Below are 23,705 nucleotides of genomic sequence, written 5' to 3'. Positions count from 1 at the left end.
TGTCTTCTGAGTTTTCCGCTGATATGATCTTTGACTGAATTTACAAATGGGAGAAAAACCTCCCTTTAGTTGGTCATTTTTCATTTGAAGCTCAAGATCTCTCAGGGTGTAGTGCCCTATTTATCTGTCTGTCAGTATAGCTGATGCTTATAAAGGCAGCTGTTCAATAATTTAGCTGATAGTACTGTGGCTCACAGATTCTTTTAGTGTGGTCCACTGATGTTTTGATAACTCTTCTTTTCTGTTTGTGATGATGATTGGAATTTCTGTTAAGGTATGTACTGGTGGACTGGACTTTCTGTAGACTTGGTGTTCTAAAGTTCCCTCAGTTTTTCTAAATATCTGTACTTCCAGAAAACGAAATCTGACCTTCCCTTTCTTTCGCCATAGTGAACTGTGTATTAATTGCAGTTTGCCAAATCCTGTATATCTGTAGCATCAGAAGAAAAATTCACTCAAGGAAATTATCAAACTAGAGCTTACCTTCAGGAGCTGAAATTCTGCAGGCATGTAGAAAAGACCATCATATGAGACTTCATGGCGGGATAAATCTGTGTGCCATATGGGGACCGAAAAACAGGACCTTTGCATTTCATGGGTAGTTGCTCTACCAACTATGCTATCCAAGCATGACTCATGATGTATTCATACAGCTTTACCTTCATCAGGAATTCATTTCCTACCTACAAAACATAGGTCCTGGTTTTGAGTTCCAGTCTGGGAGACAGTTTTAATCTGCCAAGTCTGTATCAGCAGATGCTCTGCTGCAGAGTGAAAAATTAACTCTGGAAACATTGTCCTAGTTTTCAGAACTAATAGTTTCTTCTTCGTAGAGGACAGAGACAGATAGGTTGGCCAAGGTTAAAAAGTCACACAGACCCTAGACTGAGAGTGACATACCTGTTGTCCGTTTCATCCTGGATTCTGAGTGATCTGCACTTTCTTTTATAAATTCCCCCACCTATCTGCCCTTTTCCTGGAAGAAGAAACCATTGAACCTAGGATACTGTTGAGCATTTCTATGTGTATCTATCGGCAGCACTTAAAGTTTGCATCTTGAAGGTTAGGTAACATCCAGCAATTCTATCTCTTAATCCAATATGTTTACAGTTTGCTAACAAAGAAATCATTGGTTCTTGCCTTAGTTATGGATTAAATTGATTGGTTTGATTTACCATACACTCCCTCAGGTCTGATAGTGAAAATTTTATGATAGATGACAGTAATTAGTTGACCTGTGTACTGACGTTTGATCAGAAAATTCATGCATAGATGGTTGAAATCTCATTTTCTCTGAATCGAACTAGTTGCACAAGCATGCTCCATTCCCAAGTGTGTCACCATCTCTTTCAGATTCTAAAGAACTATCAGTTACATTTGCAGCAGACTGAAGAGATTAGTGTGTTTTACTTTGCTGAAATGCACTTTTCAGGACAGTTGTTTTGAGATTATGTGTAAGTCATCACAATTATCAGTACCAAAAAAACAATCTCACTTTTTTCCTCACTTCTGTGTTCCTGTGATATCTTCGATGGTGTGTTTTTTCTTATCAAAATTGAAGTATTTTTCACCTGTTAGAACAGTTCTCTGTTGTCAGTAATGAATAACAGTTATACAGTGTGGTCAGAAACAGTCTGAAAAGCTTTTAAGGGCATTGGAGGATAGATTGTGCCAAGAAATAATTATTAAAAAAAAAAAGTTTCATACATTGTGCCATTTCCAAGTTAACTAGCATTGAAGTTAAGCCAATCGGTCCACTGTGCATGCAGATTCAACCAGCCCACCAGATATAGTTTGTGTCCATTGTTCTTACAGCATAGATGATAGCACACAAAACCACACAGCCTTTGGCTCAGGTTTGATCCTGATTACCATCCCATGTCCAATTTTTGTATCGCTCTCTCTTTCAGTTTTAGAAAACCAAAGAAAGAGCATGGTTGGCAACACCATCTCTGGCAGGCTGCTTGGATTTGCATGTGAAATGGCCTAATTGGCTAACTGCAGTGCCAGTTAACTTGAAAATAATGCAACATATTGAATTGCTTTTTTTAAAATTACTTCTTAGCACAGTCTTTCCAGCAACACCTGTACAAGTTTTTCATAATGTTTGTGACCATCCTGTATGAACATAAGGAAAATACATTAAAATGAAAGCACCACAGAACACACACTAATACAATGCCTGAGTTACCTGAACTTAGAACGATAGCTGGAAAATAAGATTACGAATTTGGCTGTGCATGTTAACACAGCCACAGAATCACATGCGTCGCACTCATGGAATGATGAGGTAGTGCACATAAACAGAATGTAGTACTGCAGGAAAGGTACAATAACATGCTTATAAACATTCACAGCTTTAGAGAGAAATGTGTGTTCTCTGTTAATGTATACAGCTTTTAACTAAAGTAATAAATTCCTTTTTATTGCAGAAACAGATTAAAGAACTGGAAGAGCGGCTAGCAGATGAAACTACTGCTATTAAACAACAATTAGAAAGGACTGAGGAGAAACTTAGGGTTACACATAAACCTGTTATTGAAGTACCAGAAAAACAATTGAAGAATGAAGCCAGCTCTTTCACAACTGTTACAAGCCAAAATATGGAAATTGCATTACTTGAAAGAGAGGAGTGTGAGGTAATTTTCAGTATCTCTTCATATTCAAAAATTAGCTGATAATTCAGAGTAACATTAGATATTGAACTAATGAAAGTTAAATAGGAAGCAGGTATAACAGTAGTAACCGGAATCTGCTTTTCATGGATTTATCATTCTGAAAATAGTTCTTTAAATATCATCCTGTCCACAGCATCATTTTCAGAATTGAACTAGCGTTAGTTTATGGGGGGTGAGGGCATGTGCGCGCATGCATGCACACGCGTGCACTTGTGTGTGCACTCCGTACATTCTTAAGATCTTCACTTATTTCCAGTTAAATGCGTTAAATGATATTGCGTAGCAAAACAAAATTCAAATTTCGGCAAAAGGCTGTGTTAAAGAAAATAATTAATACATAGTCTATTGATGCTTGACATAGGTAAAATCATTGACATAGTGACAATTAATAGAGTAGAGAACAAATAAACACAAGTGTCTGCATAATTTCTGTAACACGCAACATTGTACTATATGTAATGCACAACATTGTACTATCAGTCACATTCATATCAGGGATGCGAGCATTGTAATGTTGTGGACAGCATCTAGGATTGGCTCTCGAATAGACTGTATTGCTCTAATCTTGCATTGCCTGAGATGGCATGGGGCCACCCCATGCTGGCTCAGTTTCCATGCAAAAATGACGAAAATTAGTATTGACCAACCCAGCTCGGCCAGCAGGTGGTTCTTGTTGCATGGCGTATATAGCTGTAATTGACTGCACCGGCATGTGTGACTTACAGCAGCATCTAGAGAGTGCCTGCTCTTGCTGAATTTGCGAAGCTGACAATAGGATTTGTTTGCTTGCGTACACTGCATGTTGTGATTTCTTCATCTCTTTTCACTGCTCCTTGGAAAAAATATTAGTTACATATAAGATAAGATACGAATCCCAGTTCACGTGTAATTCTGTACCGTGAGTGTGATAGACATGTTGTTTGATATAAGCATCTGCCTCACAATAAATTTCGAAAAATTACATTATTAACAGACATGGACAGTCCGTGACTGTAGCTTCGAGGGTAAGTCTATTTTTTATTATTAATATGCCATCTTCAGTCACAATTTCCCTGTTCACACCCAATGTGTTTCAGAGCAACAATTCCATTTTACGAGGATTGCATTCATGTTTATGGGCATTACACTTACTAAGTTTCTCAACCTCATTTGTGCACAAAAGTATATTTTCTGCGTCGTTGAAAATATCTACAGTTACACTTACACTTCAAACGATTTAATGTGTTTTTGTTCATAGCTGTGCCTTAATTTGACTTAATGACTCCCAATAATTTCCAAATCTTTCCAAATTTTGGACATGGTTTTTGGATGTATGCAACATAGTTTCACATTTGAACAAGCAACTAGTGTTCTTTTGGTGTGACTAATCTGTTTTGAAGTGTTTAAATCCAAATGTTATATCCAACCTAGTCAGTCACACTATTTGCCGATTATGTTATAGAGTGTCTAATGTCTTCCAAGCTTGTGTTCCCAGTACCTGTAATCAGTTGTTCAGTTGACTTTCATCTAAATGCTCTTGGGTAAGTCCTGTCACAAGGCAATTTCTTTAAAGATTTCAGTCCAGTTTGGAACAACTATGAACAGTCCATGTAACTTATCACGTATAAATGTTAGTCTTGTAATGTTGTTGTAATGTTGTGAGAGATCCACAATAACACTGAATGTGTCATAACTGTAGAACACAACAATATACTGTCTCGTAGATGAGCATACCATATGAGTAAGTAAATGTAGGTGAGGCTGTGGGCTCAGTGCCCTGGGGTTATATTGGGCTGTTGTACACGCGGCACAGTATCGTCTGAAATGGTGCAGGTGCAGGCAGGCGCAACACCAACTCTCTGCGAGAGGCTGTAAGAGAGCACTGCTGGTGATGGTGCTGTATCCATGTCCACATCTGGTCAGACACTTGGCAATAGAGGCAGCAGAGAAGATGGTGGTGATGGCGACAGGGACTGCGGAGATGGTGGTGTCCCAGCACTGTCTACACTGCCGAGCTGTGGCACCCAGAGCAAAGATGGCGCCACGGCTGGAAGAGGCGTGGACCACATCACAGGGGCTGGCACAGATGGTGGAGGCAACCTTGGGGGCGAAGGGCTCTCTGGTGCACGGGCAGTAGTCTGTGGATGGAACTGGTCATAGTGTCATGACATGAGGGCATCAGAGGTGTGCGTGACACAAAGGCAGTGGCCTGTGCAACTACGCACAACATCTAGTATCTACTTAGAGCGCCAGCCAAACCCATAGGTCCAGACGGCAGATGTAATTGCTGCGGTGCAGGTCCAGTGCATGAACAAGTGTTGCCATCCCACATGAAGCAGCGTACCGAGCTTGCAGCCAAAAGCAGCTCTGCTGGGCTATAGTTGCCAACTGGAGTGGACCTACAAGAACTCTGTAACCGATCAAGGGCTTCCTCGGGAGAATATTTTTTTTTTTAATCTGGGTTTTTAATATATGGACCAGCCGCCTGCCTCTCTGTTGGACTGGGAGTAAAAGGGAGGATGCCACTCTTTGTACAAATATAACAATATTATGAGGAGGAAAGTTGCTACTCATCATATAGCGGAGATGCTGAGTTGCAGATAGGCACAACAATAAGTCTCTCACAATTATAGCTTTTGGCCGTTAAGACCTTCGTTAACAATATACACACACACACATGGACACACACACGGACGCACACGCATTTGCAAACACAATTCGCACAAACGATTGCAGTCTCAGGCAACTGAAACCACATTGGCAGTGTGGCCAAAAGCTTTGTGAGAGTCGTTTTGTTGTGCCCATCTGCAACTCAGTATCTCCGCTATATGGTGACTAGCAACTTTCCTTCTCATAATATTGTTACATTCCATCCTGGATTTTCTAGTGTTTGACTCTTTGCACAAAAATCTTCAGAATTGTGAGACACAAACTGTGGGCTGTTGTCTCGTAAGTGTATACAGCAATCCTTCTAAGAGGCAAAAAATCTTTGAGAGAGCTGTGACTGCATCTGTCATGGACGGGCGACAGTTCACATGAGAAAATTCTGAGAAAGCCTCAACTACTAAAAGCCAAAAAGAGTTAAGGAACGAGCCTTGCAAAATCAGCATGAATACATTCCCAGGGGTGCTGTTGTGGCAAGCCACAAAGAAAGAGAGGTCTGTAGTGCCACTTGGTGGGTGGCACACTGTAGACAGGCTATTACAATGTACTTGATGTCATTGTCAACGCCCAGCCAAAATATGTGTCGGTGGCCCAGCAATTTTGTATGAGGAACACCCCTACGGTCCAGTTGGTGCCTAACGTCTCGCAGCAATGCTTACGGGATCACAACTCTTGGCACCTACTCTGCAGTAGCCAACTGTAACACCATCAAGAAGTGAGAGGCTGTGGCAGAGAGCTTAATAATTATGCAAAGGATCCAATGCGTGGCCCGGTGGTTTATGTGGCCAACTGTGGTGAACAAATGGAAGAACCTGACATAAGAGAGGATCGACTGCAACAGTTAACAAAATCTGAGAACTGGTCATGGGAAAACCATCCACACTGATGCGAGCTTCGATGCCTAAATGGAAACATTGCAATCTTAGTGATCAGATGCTGGATCAGACCATTCAGCAATAGTCCGAATTAGCATGTTGTGCCGTGGATCAGAAATAAATGACATAGTTAGAGAATGACAAAAACAGAGCGCAGCATTGCAGGTGATGGGCTATTTTGAAGAACGAAATCAAAGGTTTATGATAAATAATCAAATGAAACTTAAAACCATACAGGAAAACATGAAATTTTTCGTTCACGTACACAATAGCGATGGGTTCTTTTTCTGTTTGCGAGTAGCATTGTTGCATCTGATTCAGAGCTTTGGCGGCTTGCACAGTAGGTTTTTCGGAACATTCTGCATATTTGTGCACGAGAATGGCCCCAAGGCCATACTTGGAGGTGTCTTTAGCCAAAACAAGATGTTGGCGTGGTAGGAAAGTAACAAAGCGAGGTGCCAGATGTTATTTGTACCTTAATAGCGTAAAAAGCACTCTCACAGGTGGGCAGCCAATGAAAAGGAATATCTTCATGTAAGATAGCATGAAGTGCCTGGTCCAATGCGGCTGCACCAGAAAGAAATTTATGATAGTACTGAGAAAGGTTTGTGACACACTGGCATTGGTAGGATGTAGCAAAGCTATAATGGCATCAATATCCTGGCATAAAGGCATAAAGGCTTGATGTCATCTTGTGGGACTTCAAAATGGAGATAAGACAATAGACTGCTTAAAAAATTGTGACTTGACCAAGTTACATTTCAAACTGGCGGCCTGTAGCACAATGAATAAGACATGACGGTGCCACAAATGTTCATCTGTTGAGGAATGTGAGAGCACGATATCATCCAGGTATTAATGCACCCTGGTACAGAGGCTGTGAGTTGCCCAAAATATTTTTGGAAAATATCAGGGATGTTAACCATGCCAAATAGCAGGCACTGGCTTTGATATAACCCGAAGAGGTTGTTCACTATGAGGAAACATTTGGAATCATCATCTAGAGGCAGTTGAAAGTACGCTTCTGACGAGCCTGTTTTGAAAACTATTGGCCTCGGAAAGCTGTACTAAGAGTCCATCCAGACAGGGTTTGGGAGAAGTATCAATAATAGACTGTGAATTTACAAAAACTTTAAAATCACCACAAAGCAAAAGGTTTCTATTAGGATTTTTGACTGTTTGCCAACAGTTTAGGCCATTCACGAGAGGAGACAGGAGTTACAACACCCAAAGACGTAAGCTGATCTAGTTCCAATTTGACTTGCTTCGTAAAGCTGTTAGGACTGGGTGAGTGTGAAAAAAATGGGGGCGCACTGTCAATTACATTGTGATATGAGCTTTGAAATCAGTAGCACACCCTAAACCTTCCAGACTCAGGGAGAAATATTCTGAACAAAGCACATGCAGTTGTCGGTATGGAACTTAATCTATTACCATATGCACTACATCAGAAATAAGAACCCAAAAATTTTGAAGACGTTGAACTCAAATTAAGTTTTCATTGTTGGTATCATCCACTGTTAGAAAGGTCAGAAGCCTAACAACTGCTTTGTATACTTCTAAAGTAGAAAAACTGCCCCATTATGGATATTTTCTGTTTGTTGTAACCCACCAACCAACAAGAGACAGGGGACTGTGCTGGTGATCCAAGATCCACAGAGGTTTGAGAACTTAACAAAGTCATTCCTGCACCTCTGTCCACTTGGATTTTTAACATCTTGTCCCTCAGGTGTACTTCAATGTAGAGTTTGTTTGGGGTAACCCCATTACTTGGGGACACAGTTCACATCCATGTTCATGTCTGGTGGTGAAGGAGGTTGAGAGTCGCACACAAACAAAATATCTCTCTCTCTCTCTCTCTCTCTCTCTCTCTCTCTCTCTCTGACATAATTACATGTCGCCAAACACTTTGGGACACATGGCCTGTTCACGTTGAACAAAACAAGAGTGGCATGATGGAAGAGAAGCACACTGCCATTGTTGTGACACTTACTGCTGCTACTGTTGAACACGGCACTGCCCCATTTGGTGTGGAGGCCAGGGTTGCACTGCTGCGACAGTGTCTCCCTCTCCCATGAGCTAACTGTCAGTGGCCGAGGAAACAACAGTACATATTTCACACCACGCATCTATCTGATTTCCTGCTGTTCTAGATACTTCAAAAGAGTGAGCAGTGTGGAGAACAGCTGTGAGAAAGGGATTTTCACATTGTAAAGTGTGTTCTCGAACTTATTATCACATGCCAGATGTGTTATAGCATCACGAACCATCAAAGCAGCATATGACTCCCAGTAGGCCTCAGTAACAAACTAACAACAACAGCTGCTCAATCTCATGCAACTTTTGGGGCCACTTTTGACAATTGTAGAGCTCAACAGGAGTAGCAATAATGTGAGTACATTTGCAATGACAATTACAGAGTAACTGACCCACTTCATCAAAAGAGAGACTGTCATGTTCCTGGAGAGGAGCTATTTAACACAAAAGGTGATAAACATGAAGAGAAATCCACGACAAAAACAAACCTTACACAAATTGGGGTCGGCAAATCCAAAAGCTTGAAATACTCCAGAAGCCGTTTTTTCATATGCTTCCCAGTCTTCCATAAATCATCATACAGAGAAAGCTGCGGAGATTGCCTCGGCAGTGGTGGAATCTGGCATATGAACAAGGCTGCCACATTGTTTAGTGCCCTGGCAAGAACCTGCTGTTGGTTGGTGAGAGCTCACTGTTGTTCAACAAGAGATTGAAGTATTTCTTCCATTGATGTGTTGGCTGTATATCGAACCTAAGAAACAATATAAGCAGCATAGAATATTACTCTTGTCGCAAAGTATGTTGTAATGTTCTACAGTAACACTATCAGAAATAACACCAACCAAGTTTTATTCTGCTTCCACATAAAGAGATCCACAATAACACTGAATGAAGTATACAACAGTACAAAGTTTCATAACTATAGAACACATCAATATGTAGTCTCATAGGTGAGCATACAGTAAGCAAGTAAACATAATTACAGCCGAGGGCCAGCCATGCCAGACTTATATTGGGCTGTTGTGCACACAGCACAAAACTTGCTGTGCCATCTGTCCATTGTCCACTGTTTGGTTACAACAGTCAGATTATTCATAATTTTCTGTGGCAGTTTTGAAATATTGCTATAGGCACATCTGTGTGGTCATCAAGCACTGAAATCAGGAAAATTCAGGATTGAGTGAGGTTGCCTACCTTCAGATAATGAATCAAACTATGTAATGAAAAATCAGCTAAATGAAAGCATAGGGAGGCTAAAATGGCTGTAATGCGGCAATGAATAAACTGATTTAACCAAACTATGTTCCCTATTTAAAATAATTTCACTGTTCCTGACCTTGACCTTATTGCAAACAAAACCATTGATAACCATCATTTACACAAATGCATGCACTAGTTCTGAGTGCAACTTCAACAGTTCTTGGTCTCCTACATATAGAAGAATCGTGAGGAAAGGCCCCGGAGAATATAATTCAAGGTACAGTATATGTACTGGCATCGGTTTCCATTGTTGAGCTGCCAGTATATCAGCATATGTTTGAACTCTTGTATGGCACATGATGTTATAGTTTACTCTGTCATCTATATAATCTGTCTTGTGACTTCTGTATACTTATGATAAAGGCTGTGAACTTCCAACATGTGGCATAAGATTTTACATTTGAACTTTCTTCCATAAAACTCAAAACTCTTTTTGAAGTTTTGTTACCTCTGTTAGTGCATATATCTAAATTTATTTCATACAAATCACTGCCACTGATGAGTATATTCACTATTTGACAATTCATCTTGAATTTAACCTTGTCTACATAATTCTCAGCAAGCCAAAATTCATTAGAATGTGTTATTTTATAATGTTGTTCTTCATTGCAACACTGTAACAACTCAACAATAAAATTTCTCTTGGTACATGACCACATTCTCAATGGGGAAAACTCTGTAACATTTCGGCGACAGTTGCAAATCCCATTCCTCTGGGAGTTTTGTGCTCACAGCTGAATGAGAAAATTTTTGGTTCTTATATAAGGAAGAAGAGGCTGTTGTCATAATGTGATAGGGTATTGAGGATGAGGAAGAGGTGGTGTTCGTCATCCTTCTACATCTACACTACATAAGCATTCTGCCAGGCACCGTATGGTCATTTCCTTTCCTGTTCCATTTGCAAATAGAGCAGTGGGAAATATGATTCATTGTGTTTACATGAAATGTACATTGGCAGCAGTAGAATCGTTCTGCACTCAGCCTCAACTGTCTGTTCTCTAGATTTTCTCAACAGTGCTCCTCAAAAAGACTGTCCCTTCCCTCCAGTGATCCCCATTTAAGTTCCTGAAGAATGTCCATAGTACTTGCATGTTGTTTGAACAAACCAGTAATAAATGTAGCAGCCCACTTCTGAACTGCTTCGATGTCTTCCTGTAATCCGACCTGGTGCAGATTCCAAACACTCGAACATTACTCAACAGTGGGTTTCAGTTGTGTCGTAAATGTGATCTCCTTTACAGATGAACCACACTTTCCCAAAATTCTCCCAATAAATCAAAGTTGACCATTAGCTTTTCCTACTTCTATCTTTACATGCTCTTTCCATTTCATATTGCTATGCAACATTACTACTAGATATTTAATTGACATAACTGTGTCAGGCAGCACAGTACTAATACCATACTCAAGTATTATAGGTTTGTTTTTCCTACTCATTTGCATCTTTTTTCTACATTTAGATCTACCCCATCAAACCAATTAGAAATTTTCTCGTAGTCATCCTGTATCATTTTACACTCACTCAATCCCGACACCTTCCCAAACACCAAAGCATCATCAGCAAACAGCTGCAGATTGCTGCTTACTCTGGTGAGCAGATCATTTATGTATATAAAAAATAAGAGCAGTTCTATCACACTTCCCTGGGGCACTGATGATACCCTTGTCTCCGATGAATACTCGCCTTTGAGGTCAATGTACTGGGTTCTGTTACTTAAGAAGTGTTCGAGCCACTCGTGTATCAGGGAATCTACTCTGTGTGTTTGTGCCTTCATTAACAGTCAGCTGTGTGGCACCATGTCAAATGCATTACGGAAGTATAGGAATGTGGAATCCGCCTGTTGCCCTACATCCATAGTTAGCAGGACATCATGTGGGAGAAGGACAAGCTGACTGCAGCACGAGTGAAGCTTACTAAAACTGGACGGAAGCTTTTTCCCTTCAAGAGAATTTATCATATTCAAACTGAAAATATGTTTAAGGATGTTGCAGCAAACCAGTGTTGAGGATATTGGTCTGTAACTTTGGAGGTCCGTCATTTTACCCTTCTCATATACAGGAGTCGCATGCGCTTTTTTCCAGTGGCTTGGGACTTGGTGCTGGATGAGAGGAGAGATTCATGATAAATGCAAGCTAAGTAAGGGTCCAGTGCTGTAGAGTACTGTTTGTAAAATCAAATTTGGATTTCCAACTGGATCTGGCACCTGCTTGCTTTCACCTCTTTCAGTTGTTTCTCTACACCAGGGATGCTTATTACTATACCCTCCATATGGGAGGTTGCGCGGTGATCAAATGACAGTATGTTTGTATGATTCTCCTGTATGTACTGTTTCTTAAATAGAAATCTTAAACCTACTTAGCCATTTTATGTAGGACCAGAATTCTCTCGGGCTCTCGGCAGGATATTTTGTATGCTTCACACATCAATCTTTTTACGGAGACATGAATTTCTATTAACTTTTGCTTGTAGTCATTTGCATGTTCTCTTTTGAACTGAGAATGCAACAGCCTTTCTCCTCGGCATTTTTCGAATTTCATTGTTAAACATGGTATGGTAAGTCTTTTCCATCCTTAATCCACTTACTCAGCATGTACTTCTCCAGAACATGTTTTACAATCTATTTAAACTTTGCCCATAATTCCTCTGCATCCATCATACTGGAATTAAATTATGTCAGTTCATTGTCTAAGGAGGATGCATGATCTGGGTATTTCCGCTCTACTGACCATAAATTTTCTTTTAATGATTCAAAAACTGCCACAGCGAAATTGGGTGGCTGATAACAGCATCCAACAATTAACTTGATTTCATATAGACTTGTCATATGCAGCCAGACAACTTCACTGTCATACTCAAATTTGATCTCGATAGAGACAATATTATTGTCAGCTGCAATGAATACTCTCTATGCTACAGCATCTACCTTATTTACTCGATTCTAAGCCACACTTTTTTCCGTTTTTCGTAATCCAAAAAACCACCTGCGGCTTAGAATTGAATGCAAAGTAAGTTCTGAAAAATGTTGGTAGGTGCTGCCACAACTAACTTCTGCCGTCGAATATATGTAGCGCTACACAGGCATGCTTTGCAGGCACAAAGATAAATACTGGTGCCAAAACCTCTGCATCATTAAAAAAAAAAAAAAGTGTAAGATGAGCTTTTTTTCCTCCGCCCCGTGTTTCGACCACTGCATTTTCACACATTATCCATCGAAGTAAATACAAATTCCTTATTGTTCATCTTCGAATGTTGCAGCGTTTCAATGTACTATGAAAATCCGACTGGCAAGACTGTTAGAGATGTTTGTCAATATGGTCAACTCTACGTTCTGAATTTATTCCTACCTGTGAGAAGAGATGGTTGCTAATAGGAACTTATATGAATTGTTAATCACATGCAGTATTCTCTTCACCATAAGAATAATACGAATATAAACATTTTGCCACGTATTCTTTCGTGTTTGCTGCTATCTCATTTAAATTCTGTCTGCCTAATAAACTACGAAACTAGAGTGAGACAACAGCAAACGCAGAAGAATATACATATCATGTCATGTTTATATTTGTATTATTCTTATGCGTAATAGTGATACAGCCAGAAATGAAGCACGGCAATTGACTAGATTTTAAAATCTAAGATGAGTCTAATTTATGTGCAGAATGTAATATACTAAAGAGGCGTCTGCAAAGATTTCAAACGGAGAAAATTTTTCGCTAAACTCTCGTTCAGAACATCTTCTATCATACGCAGTCTCTTATTTGGTTCTTGTTGATCATTATCAAAGAAAACAGCAGTGTAAGTAACAATAAATAGCAGTCTCTTGCCATTGTTTCACTAATGAGACGATTCCTCTCTCTCTCTCTCTCTCTCTCTCTCTCTCTCTCTCTCTCTCTCTCTCTCTTTTTAAAAGCGGCGGTAGCACACACAAAAGCAAGCCACGCCGTGAGTGGCGACAGGCCGTAAACATTCATTATCAGAATGCGACAAACAATGCATAACACAGTACAGTAATGCATCTTTAGCTTAGAGTGACGTAAACACCTATAATAAAGAGAACGGCACTTATCAGATCAAAGAAAAATAAGAAATCAATTCAAACCAAACCAAACGCGTGAAAAAGGAAGGGTACCAGTATAGATATGGACGGAGTGCCTGACACATAGCAATGGCTACCTGGTAAAGCTTAACTGCTAAGCTTATGTCTCGAACCAAACTACTGTAGCTGTATCGTCACTCATTCGACCTAAATTGTGTCTCATATTTCAATGGACCAACTTTGTTTCGATTTGGAGGTGCAGCCTAAAACTTTTCTCTCCCCTTGAATTTTGAGTCTCAAATTTCAGGTGCGGCTTAGATTCGGCAATTTTTTTTTCCTTGATTTCGAGTCTCATTTTTCAGGTGCGGCTTAGATTCGAGTGCGGCTTAGATTCGAGTAAATACGGTAATCTGTCTTTTTGATGCGTGTTCCATGAGTCACTAAATATCACAGAGCTTTCTGTTTCAGGTTTCAGCCAGTTCATGGTCCAGAGAATAATTTGAACAAGAGAAGTTTCCTGGAAGACAATAAATTTGGGAACTGTATTACGAATACTTTGATAATCTACTTTCCAAATTTCGACAGTTAAAGTGTTGACTCTGAATATAGCCCAGTGTTGTTGTCTGTGAGTCATAGTGCTGTTTTCTTCGTATCTAGTGCTGGCTGAGGCGTGCCAGTACTGTATATTCATGTAGCCGTTGTGGTCTTCCGTGCATCTCTGTGTTTATATGAGTGTTGCTTTGCAGGAACTGCCTTTTCATGGTGCTGTTACTGCCAACAGCCAAGATGGCGGAAGTCTGCACCTGTCCTCTTTATTCATGTTGGCGTAGTACTTGACTGTTCCTATTTAATCTCTAATCTTCGTCCAGAAGGTAAAGAGGCTGTTTTGCCAGGAGGCGAGCGTTTCGAAATTCTGTTTGTTTGCAACACTCCTTCCAGTTTTCTTCCCCTGTTTACCTGGTGAGTTGTCTCAGTTGGGTATATCTATCATGTTCAGATATCTGTATTCTGATTGGTCACCTCATCTTTCCACACTCACTAGTCCACACTCGCACCTGATGTAATAAACTCCAGCAGCATGTGGCATGTTAACTGTATCTTTCATGCCTATCATCATCAGTGTTCTGCCAAAAAGCAGGTTTTCACATGGTAGTTCTCCAGGCTGTCTGGTCTTCTGCCATCCTCTTCAGGTCTGCATAATTTCCTCTTCCCTTTGTCGTCTATATATTGTATCTCATTCTTCCCCTCCCCTTCTCCCACAAACCAATCCTTCCAAAGCATCTACTAGCAAGTACTCTCTTCTCAATGAATGTCCCAACCAGTTCTTTTTCCTTTCGCTTACAACCTTCAGCAGACATCTTCTCCCACCAACCCTTTCCAATACTCTTTCATTACTCACTCTTTCCATCCAGCTTATTCTCCCCATTCTCATCCACATCTCAAATGCTTCTAACCTTTTTTCATCCTCTCATTTCAACGTCCATGTTTCTGCACCATATAGTGCCACACTCCAGACAAAACATTTGCCAAGCCTTTTCCTTAGACCTTATCTAATTTTCCTCATAAGAGTCTCCTCTTTCTGTTAAATACCTGCTTTGCCATGACAATTCGAGTTTTCACCTCCTGGTGACATCTTAAGTCTTCAGTCATTGTGTTTCCAAGATATTTAAATGCACTTACTTGGATAATGGTAGATTGTTCTATTGTAATATTGGACAGTCTGTGTGTTGTACTGATGACCATACTCTTTGTTTTTGCTGTGTTTATTTGCATCCCATATTCCACACAAGTTTCATTCAGATCTTTCAGCATGTTATTCACTGTCCGCTCACTTCCCGCCACTAATACCGTGTCATCAGCAAATCTTACATATTCTATTCTCTTTCCACCAATACATATTCCTCTTTTCCCATGTAAGCCTTTCGCAATAATCCCTTCAAGGTATGCGTTAAACAACAGTGGGGAAAGGCAACAACCTTGTCCAGCACCTCATCCAATGCTGCTTCCTTCTGATGTTTCTTTTGCAATCCTTATCCTTACTTCCTGATGTAAATGAAGATTCTGTATCAGTTGTCTCTCTTTCCAATCCACTCCTTTCCTCTTCAAAATATCCATCAGCTTGTTCCACCAAACTCCATCAAAAGCCTTTACTAAATCTATGAAAACGGCAAAGATTTCTCTACCTTTTTCCACATTTCTTTCCCCTATAGTTCTATTGGTATCATAATTGTTACAAGGAAGCCTTCAGGCCATACCTCTTTGTCATATATCTCGTTGCAGATGTAGACTATTTCTTTTGTTGCCTTGTTTCCCAGACTCTTCAACAGTTCTGCTGGCAAATCATCAATTGCATGTGCTTTCCTATTCTTCATCTCCTTCAGCAACTTTTCTACTTCCACTTCCAAGATGGTGAATCCCTTTCCATCTTCTGGCAAATATTGCTCCTCTTCAACCTTAATTTTGCTTTGTATTTCATCCCCCTTATACAGACATTCAGTATATTCTTTCCATCTGTTCAAAACCTCCTGTGGTTCTTCTGCTGGAGTACGATCCACTCTTTCTACTTCCATGTTATTCCTCTTTCTTTTATGTTCTCGCTAAGCCAGTCTATACATCATGTCATACTTCCCTCTTTCTCCATTTTCTTGCATTTCTGTTACGTCCATTTTTTCCTTGCTTCCTCAGTTTCTCTTCTTAATTCATTATTCAGTTTCCTGTACCTCTTTTTTCCTTCTTCAGTTTCTACAATTTTCCACTTTCTCTGCTTTTCCATCTTTTTCAACATGTTTTCTGTTATCCACTCTTTCCTGGTACTTTGGGAATCTCTGATTCCTATTACTTCTTTGGCAGAGTCCATCAGTCCTTCCCTTATTTTTATCCATTTGTCATTAACACTTTCATCAACACTGTCTCTCTTCCATTTTTCCATAAATCTGTTTTCCAAATCTGATGCCTTTCCTGCCTCTTTGAGTCTTTCTATGTTTAGTCTTTCTTTTGCTTTACCTCTCCAGACTTTTTTCAATTTCACTTTTATTTCTCTCACTACTAGGTTGTGGTTTGAATTTATTACCACTCGTGAATGAGCTTTGGCATTCTTCAAACAATTCCTTTTTTTTTTAATCAGGATGTAGTCCAACTGATATCTTTACCTATTCAAATTTGATATCCATGTGTAACGTCTGCTTTTGTGGTGTTCAAATAATGTGTTAACCCCCTGCTAATGAATTTTCTTTACAGAAGTTAATTAGTCGTTCACCTCTCTCATTTCTTATTCCTAATCCAAATTTTCCTACTGTATCTTTATCTCTTCCTTCACCCACCACTGCATTCCAGTCCCTCATGATGATAATGCGAGCATTTCTATTTTCTTTCTCGATGAGTTCTTGTATTTTCTCATAATATTCTTCCACTTCCACATCTCGATGCTGGCTGGTTGGCATATATACCTGTATTAACACCAAATCTTTTGAATTACCCTTCAGTCGTATCATCATCAGTCTTCCATCAACATTTTGTACTTTCATTACCCTATTTTTCAGCTTTTGCCATACCAATATTCAATAAAATTTCATGCCTAGAACGTCTTTTATTATTTTACTGCTTCAAAAAATTGGCTTGATGCCTGTTCGATGAAGAATTTTGCCCATAATGTAGTGACCCCTTGAATGTATGGTGGTAGGATGTGCTTCCTTCTGCACTTTCTTATTTTCTTCATCCTTTGTCATCATAGTTTTATGTGTCATCTATCTCCCATAACCATTGGCCCCGAATAACAGACATGAGGTTTTGTAGTTCAGCCTTCAAATGTTATGCATTGCTAATCCTGTGGCACCTCTTGGTTAAAGTGTGCAGGGCAGATTTCTTCTGCATAGGGTGATTGATAGTGGGAGGAAGTGTATAGGTTCAGGTCTGTACTCATGCGCTTCTATGTATTCTGTGGCTAAGTTTACCATCAGGCTTCCATAAACTTCACCTTTGAGGAAAAGCAGAACCCCATTCTTTTCTGTCTCCGTAGTAAATTGGATTGTAATGTGCTGCTAATTAAAATGTTGGTCAGTGGAAATTCTGTAGGTTTTCTTCTCCATGTGGTCAGATAACAAAGGCATCATCAGCTAATATGAACCAGCGTTCTGGGCATAACAGTGTGTACTGTCGTATTATTTCTTTAAATGCTTTCATCAAGATGTGTGCTGCAAGAGGCAAGAGAAGGGAGGCTATAGAGATCAGCAGACGAATATCTGAACATGAAAGATATATCCAACGAAAACAACACACCAAGTCAGTGTTGGCAGAACACCAGGATGAGTGTGGCAAACAGATACACACATCAAACAAAGTTTTCCATCACCCCAGTTCCCAGAACTCCTGAAGATAGATGTTGACTGTGGATATTGTATCACAGACACTGTCTGTTTGGCTGTTCAAAGATGTCACTAAACCCACCCAAAGATGTAAACAACCATGCATTAGCAGCGCATGTTAGACGGAGGGGGTCTGACAGCTGATCAGTTCCAGTCATTCCACCAGGAAGGAGGTACACGACTCATGTTGTCTGTAGTTGAGCCATGCCTAGTTGGTCAGTACTGCGGTTTGATTGGTCCACATTATTACTTTGTGCCAGGAAGGGCTCTCAACAAGGGGAGTGTCCAGGCATCTCGGCGTGAACCAAAGCAATGTTGTTCGGACATGGTGGAGATACAGAGAGACAGGAACTGTCAATGACATTCCTCACTCAGGCCACTCAAGGGCTACTACTGCAGTGGAAGACCGCTACCTACAGATTATGGTTTGGAGGAACCCTGACAGCAACACCACCATGTTGAATAATGCTTTTCATGTGTGTTACTACTCAAACTGTGCGAAATAGGCTGCATGATGCCCAACTTCACTCCCGATGTCTCTGGCAAGGTCCATCTTCGCAACCATGACACCATGTACAGATGGGCCCAACAACATGCCGAATGGACCACTCAGGATTGGCATCACACTCTCTTCACCGATGAGTGTCGCATATGCCTGCAACCAGACAATCGTCAGAGACGTGTTTGGAGGCAACCCGGTCAGGCTGAAAGCTTTAGATACACTGTCCAGCGAGTGCAGCAAGTGGGGGCTACCTGCTGTTTTGTAGTGGCATTATGTGGGGCCGACGTACGCTACTGGTGGTCATGGGAGGCACCGTAACGGCTGTACAATACGTGAATGCCATCTTCCGACCGATAGTGTGACCGTACCGGCAGCATATTGACGAGGCATTCGTTTTCGTGGACAACAGTTCATGCCCCCATCATGCACATCTTGTGAATGACTTCCTTCAGAATAGTGACATCACTCGACTAGAGTGGCCAGCATGTTCTCCAGACAAGAACCCTATCGAACATTCCTGGGATAGATTGAAAACGGCTGTTTGTAGACGACATGATCCACCAACCACTTGGAGGGATCTATACTGACTTGCCATTGAGGACAATCTGGACCAACAGTGCCTTGATGAACTTGTGAATAGTATGCCACGATGAATACAGGCACGCATCAATGCAAGAGGACGTGCTACTGGTTATTAGAGGTACCAGTGTGTACAGCAATCTGGACCACCATCTCTGAAGGTCTCACTGTATGGTGGTATAGCACGCAGTGTGTGGTTTTCATGAGCTATAAAAAGGGCAGAAATGATGTTTATGTCGATCTCTATTCCAATTTTCTGTACAGGTTCCGGAACTCTCAGAACCGAGGTGATGCAAAACTTTTTTTGATGTGTGTAGAATTTCTAGAAGCTCACATACTGGCAAAACAGCATCTTATCTTCAGACAGAAGATTTGAGAGGTAATTGAAATTGCCAAGCGACCCACCAGTATGAGTAGGTGGGGTGGGTGCAGACTTCTGGCATCTTGGCTGCCAACAGTAATAGCACCACAGAATTGCAATTCACATGAAGCAACACACACAGGCATGCAGGCGGCCACAACTACACAGAGTACTGGCACACCTCACCCGGCACTAGGCAGCAAGAAAACAGTGCTACATTAGAACTGCCACCTGTTTCTCATTCACCTGTGTCGACCAGTGGAAACAGTTAAGCAAACATGAATCAAGATTGTCTATTTTCATCAAAGTTATTAAAAGAATAGTTGCTACTCACCATATAGAAGAGACACTGTGTCACAGATAGGTACAACAAAAAGACTATCACTGTCAAACAAAGCTTTTGGCCCAAAAGGCCTATGTCAAAAATAGATGACTCTCTCTCTCTCTCTCTCTCTCTCTCTCTCTCTCTCTCTCTCTACCTCTACCTCTACCTCTACCATAGCCCCTGGCTGCCAAGGCCAGACTGCAAACAGCTGTGGATGATGGAAGTGGGAGCATACAGGGTCAAGGTAAGGAGAGGGTAGAGCAGCTAGATGCAGTTGGGAGGTTAGACACAGGAGAGGGGTGGCAACGGAAAAGTAGATAAGTAAAAAGACAGTGGGTTTGTTGGTAGATTAGAGGCTGTATAGTGCTGGAATGGGAAAAGGGAAGGGGTAGATGGGTAAGGACAATGATTAACAAAGGAGGAGGCCAGAAGAGTTATGGAAATTTAGTACATATTGTACGGTGAATTCCCATCTGTGCCCTTTAGAGAAACTGCTTTGCAGTTTAGAGAACCTGTTCTTGGTGGGAAGCACCCAGGTGGCACAGGCTCTGAAGCCGTCATTGAATTAAAGAAAATTGTGTTGGGCAGCGTGTCCAACTGTTTCTTGGCCACAGTGTGTTGGTGGCCATTCAAGTGGACAGCTAGCTGATGGCTGTCATGCCACATAAATTGCAGCACAGTGGTTATAGCTTAGCTTGTAGATCACTTGACCGGTTTCACAGGCAATGCTGCCTTTGATATATCACAAGCATCACCTGTTCCATCAAAGAAAGGCATGGCTGCCTGTGAAACCTGTCATGTGATCTACAAGCTAAGCTGCAACCACTGTGCTGCATTCTATGTGGACATGGCAGCCAGGAATGGCCAAGGAACAGCTTGACCATGCAGTCGCTGAACACACTGACCAACACAATGTTCTTCATTTCAATGACTGCTTCAGAACCTGTACCATCTGGATCCTTCCCACCAACACCAGTTTCTCTAAACTGCACAGCAGTTTCTCTAAACTGCACTGATGTGAATTCTCCATACAATATATACTACTGTCCCATAATCCTCCTGACCTCAACCTTTGTTAATCATTGTCATTACCCATCTATCCCCTTTCCTTTTCCCATTCCAGCAGTACGCAGTCTCTGTTCTACCAACACACCCACAGTCTTTTTACTTCTCTACTTTTCCGTTGCCGCCCCTCCCCTTTGTCTAACCTCCCAATTACACCTAGCTGCCCTACCCTCTCCCCATCTCATTCCTGTATGTTATGACCAGCAGAACTTTACCATTCCCCACCCCTACACTGCTATCCCTCCCCTACTTGCCCCAGCCTCCTCCTTACCTGCACTACCCAATTGCTTTTCCATCATGCGCTGCTTCTCATAATCTGGCCTTGGCAGCCAGAGACTGCTAATGTGGGTGTGAGTTGCATTTGTGTGAGTATCTGTGCGTATATTATTTATTCTGATGAAAGTGTGTTTGGCCGAAAGCTTTGTTTGATAGTCTCTTTTGTTGTGCCTATCAGTCACTCAGCAGCTCTGCTATATGGTGAGTAGCTAATATTCTTTTCTAATGCAATTGACTGTAATTTTATGCCTCTTGTAAATATTTCCCTGGTGTTTTCAAAATTGCTAAAATTTGGGTTAGTCAGTTGATTTTTGGCATCACAGATTGTATTTTTATCATTGCCGTGACATTTGTAGGTTCTGTCAAGTGTATTGTTTCCAGATTCTTTCCTTTTTAATTTCATCTCTCCTGTGGGGGTTCATTATTAGTTTTAATAATGAAACTGCCTTCATTTCTTATCTCTACCACATTCTGTCATTAGATCTATCCCTAATTTCACTATTACCAAATGACATCTACTTCCATCAAGCTGCTTATCTGCATGCTGGTAAAAGATAAATAATACAAAATGACATAAACTGAAAGCTGCAGTAAAACTGAAGACGTCATGCACAGCCACACACTACACAATATGAACATGATCTGTTTCAAAGTGTGAACAGCTTGCAAACAAAACTGAGGTGATAGTTATAAATTTTGAAACATGCTTTCGGAACTTTCATATTCTGATTTACTTGTATCACAAATTACAATGCATTGGCTGGTGTGTGTAGTGACTGCGCAAGTGTCACTGCCTGATACAGAAAATAGCAGCAGTGACCTGTCTTTACAGCCATGCAGCAGCTCAGTGTCAGGAATGGACCTGGCATCACTTTTGACAGTCTCGCCTTCTGAGGCATCTGTAGCAGAATGCTTAGCCAAACTTGATTATAGAATGTTCACAACCCAAGTCTTAACAACAATGCTCTCAGAAATGCTGCTCAGAAATGATATTCCAAAAGTGCTCTGCTGAGATGCAACTAATTTTTCACTGGGTATATCCCCCCTCCAGAGAAAATGTTTGTCATGAGGTACTGGTCTATCAGATGACTTTGCCATCTCTCAAAAACGCTCCTAAATTCTAAGTATATCTTTCAGCAACACTTCATGTACATTAAAATGTTTTTAACTCAGTCCTAATTTGCATGGACACAGGAAAGAGTTTTACAATGCTGCTTTGCACAAAATGTCAGTTTTATATATGGATAATCAATTATGTGCTGCACGAACACTTATATTTCGTTTCATGCATTTTGTTCCCAATAAGTATTGATACACAGGTGTCCACTTACTTTTCCATATAACTGTGTTCTACTATAATATGTCCTGCACTTCTTTATGATGAGATTCCTGGCTGTCACTAAAACATTATAGTACAATAATATAGTTATTGTAGCTCAAAATAATATTCATGAGATATGGATGCAATGAATACTATTATCCTGTATTATTTTCATCAGTTCCAATTTCTTTGAAATTTCGTATTTTTATGTAATTATTTTGATTGTGAAACAAGAAATCAAATTAGTGGTATTGAATAAAAAATAATATATATGGTAAAAATATAGACAAATATAGAAAATATAGCCTCATTACTCATGATTTGAACTATCTGTTGTATTAATATGCACTTAATTGAATTACATATATTGTTGAAAAAAACATACATTAATACTGCTTGTTTGCCTGTAAAACAAGGGTTCAGAAAACGTGGATTCTATGTCACCGCATCTTAGCAGTACTAGAGACCTTCCTAAAGAACCTGTACCTCTGGAAAGGCTGTTGGAGTCACCAATTGATGTAGATGGCTGTGAGTAACATAATTTTTTCTAAGAATATGGTGTATAGGCTTATAAATTATGTTTGAAGATATTCAGTATAGTAATTGTTAGAAATTGCAAGGGTGAAAAAGAAGGAAACAGGAATAAAAGGAATCGTCCATTTCTGAGTTTATAAACAATCTCTAATTCTAAGTTTTTTGTCACTGAGATTTAAAAGCAGAAGCTCTTTTAGATCCATAGATCAGATATAAATACACAGTGTATGAAAAGAAATATAAAGAAAAAACATAGAGCTAGAAATTATCATCATGATTTTGTTCATAGCTGTTATTTTCTCAGCAGCTGCTTATATACTTCAGAATAAAATGCAGGCATCCATTACACAAATTATTTGTGTGTGTGTGTGTGTGTGTGTGTGTGTTGAATTATGCTCAGATGTGTTTCTTTAAGATCAAGTATTACATCATTTTTTGAGAGTGGAACCGAGATGTTATTAACTCTTGAACGTTTCCTCTACAGTGTAATGTGCTTTAAAAATCTTGTAGGTGACTCACCCTGACAATGGCTGAAAGGTTGGCAGCTGAAATATGAGTATAAGAGTTGATAAGATCCCAGATGCACTCCCAAAAAATGATGGAATATGCATCAGGTATTTGAAAGATATTTGAAGATCATATAAAAGGATTAAAAACATAAAAACTGCTGTGTCATTTTAGATATCAACTGTATCTAGTGCTATGTGCTTGATATCCCATGCATTTCTTTTTTCCTAGTGCCATATGAAGATGGAACCTCTCATTTTGAAAAGCTCACAACACTTGTGACTGTTCCTTTCCACTTTTCTCATTTGTATTTCAGACTAGTCAGCTCTCCAAATTAACTGCAT

General features: G+C 40.3%; 1 protein-coding gene across 1 annotated transcript in view; it reads left to right on the top strand.

Annotated features, from left to right (window-relative positions):
- LOC126337044 (GRIP and coiled-coil domain-containing protein 2-like) overlaps positions 1–23,705 on the top strand; it is a 252,037-nt gene that overhangs the window by 202,947 nt on the left and 25,385 nt on the right. The window contains exons 17-18 of the mRNA XM_050001367.1: positions 2,433–2,639; positions 22,737–22,848. Coding sequence (XP_049857324.1) covers positions 2,433–2,639; positions 22,737–22,848 — 319 coding nt within the window. The remainder of the gene's footprint in view (positions 1–2,432; positions 2,640–22,736; positions 22,849–23,705) is intronic.

The sequence above is a fragment of the Schistocerca gregaria genome, chromosome 2 (genome assembly GCF_023897955.1).
Source record: "Schistocerca gregaria isolate iqSchGreg1 chromosome 2, iqSchGreg1.2, whole genome shotgun sequence".
NCBI classification, from domain to species: Eukaryota; Metazoa; Arthropoda; class Insecta; order Orthoptera; family Acrididae; genus Schistocerca; species Schistocerca gregaria.
This window is presented reverse-complemented; position numbering and strand designations above follow the sequence as displayed.